This window comes from Emiliania huxleyi (genome assembly GCF_000372725.1).
Source record: "Emiliania huxleyi CCMP1516 unplaced genomic scaffold EMIHUscaffold_3, whole genome shotgun sequence".
In the NCBI taxonomy this organism is placed as follows: domain Eukaryota; phylum Haptophyta; order Isochrysidales; family Noelaerhabdaceae; genus Emiliania; species Emiliania huxleyi.
Window position 1 is genome coordinate 290,828 of NW_005199770.1, and position 1,798 is coordinate 292,625.

At 67.9% G+C, this 1,798-nt stretch overlaps 1 protein-coding gene across 1 annotated transcript in view; it reads right to left on the reverse strand.

Annotated features, from left to right (window-relative positions):
* Window positions 1-1,564: 1,564 nt before the first annotated feature.
* Window positions 1,565-1,798, reverse strand: part of EMIHUDRAFT_195046 (hypothetical protein) — a gene marked incomplete at both ends in the record, with an annotated part of 1,807 nt that continues 1,573 nt past the window's right edge. The window contains one exon of the mRNA XM_005775094.1: window positions 1,565-1,618. Within this exon, the coding sequence (XP_005775151.1) occupies window positions 1,565-1,618 (54 nt within the window). The remainder of the gene's footprint in view (window positions 1,619-1,798) is intronic.

Consider the following 1,798-nt stretch of genomic DNA (forward strand, 5'->3'; position numbering starts at 1 on the left):
CGCGGAGAGGCCGGAAGGTAATAGGGGCTGAAGAAGGGACAAGGCATGTTCGGGGAGCGAGGGATAGCATGAGCACCAGCGGCGGGCGAAAGAGCGGAGGAAACCGCAACGGGGAGCGCCCGAGTTGAGACGCCAACCAATCGGGGAGTATCCCGCCTTCTCGCGCTCCGGGGGTGAGAGAGGCGGGCGTGCGAGAGCAAGTAGACGTACTCGTGGCGCAGGAGTCTCTCTCCGCCGCCTCTCTCCGCCGCCTCTCTCCGCCGCCTCTCTCCGCCGCCTCTCTCCGCCGCCCGTCACGCTGTTTGAGGGGAGCGGGCGCGCCGCCGGGCGAGGGGCGGGGCTCCCGTGTGGACTGCAGCCTCTCGAGGGCCGCCTGCAGCCACACGTGCCCGCGCGGCACCACCACCTCGTACGAGCTCGCTCCGGAGCTCACCGCCTCGTCTGGAGCGCGGAGGAGGGGCGGAGAGCCGAAGGCCTATCGCACCGCGCGCGATGTGAGGGCGTGTGCGGAGGGACCCTCTCTCCCGCACCGGACTGGGCGAGCGCCATGAGCGGACGCAGGTGGCCGGGCGGAGGACGCACAGTCACCGTCTCGCCTATAGTCTCGCTGCTCCGCCTCGCCTCCGCCGCCCTCGCCCTCGCCGCCGCGCCAGGGGTGGCAAATCTGCGCCGGGCAACCCGTGCACCCGCTTGCAGATGGTCTGGCTGGGGTTCGTGGGCGAAGTGGAAATGATCACCGCGCCACGCAGCCGCGCGTTGTCCCCACTCAGCGCCTCGCTTGCCCAGCGGTACGTCGCAAACGGCACGGTCAGCACGATGTCGCCGCGCGACCCGATGGTCGGCATCATGGAAGGGCCGACACACTGGGTGCTATTGGCGACGTAGTTGGTCACAAAGGCACAGAAGGCGCCAAACTGAAGCAGATCGATCAGCTGGGCACCCTCTTCGGCCCAGCCGCCACCCTCTGTGCACTCACCCGATTCGATGCCGCTGGTGCCGCTGGTGCCGCTACGACCAGCGTCGTCGCCGCTGCTCGCGCGGGCTGAGGAACCGCTGGGACGCGTCGCTGCCGGCGGAGGCTCGAGCTGCGGCGGCGGCAGCGGCGGAGGCGGCGCAGGTGGCGGAGGCGGGTGCCCGACAGCTGCGGTGTTAGTCGCCGCGAGACCCGATGAGCCGAGCTCCTGGACCGGCGCGCGCAGAAGCGGCGGAGGCCCGACGAGGCCACTAAGGCAGCGCACGAGCGCAGAGCCGCGGCTCGCGGGCCGTCGGCACACAAGCCGCGCGGACATAGAATTCCTATCTAGTGGCTTGTCGGCAACAAAGAATTTCTGCGAGTGCTCCAAGTGCTCTTTCTTTCTTTCTTTCCGCAGAGGCGCAGTGGAGTTGGGATTCCACCGTGCAACTCGTGCGCAGTAGATGGAGCGGGGAACACACTCCACAGAGGTCACAGCTCTAAAAGCCCCACGCACAGTTTGGGTCTAGCGCCCTGCCACATCAAAACGTACTCGCATTTTGCGACGCGCCCCCCTCGTGTTGACTTTTTGCCATCATGCCGACGCCTCGTCTATGCCATCAGGCCGACGGCGTGAACGAGAGCTTTCGTGGTGCGCGTGGTGGTCTCGGCGGCGATGGAGGCACCTCGAGTAGTACCAGTTGCCGCGGGGGGCGAGGCGGAAGTGGTGGCAGAGGCGATGGCGCCAATACAACGGGAGGCCGCGGTGAGTATGACGGGGGGGGCTGCGAGGGAAGCTGAGGGTGTCGCGGCGGTAACGAAGGCTGCGGCGAAGGAGGGGGAAAA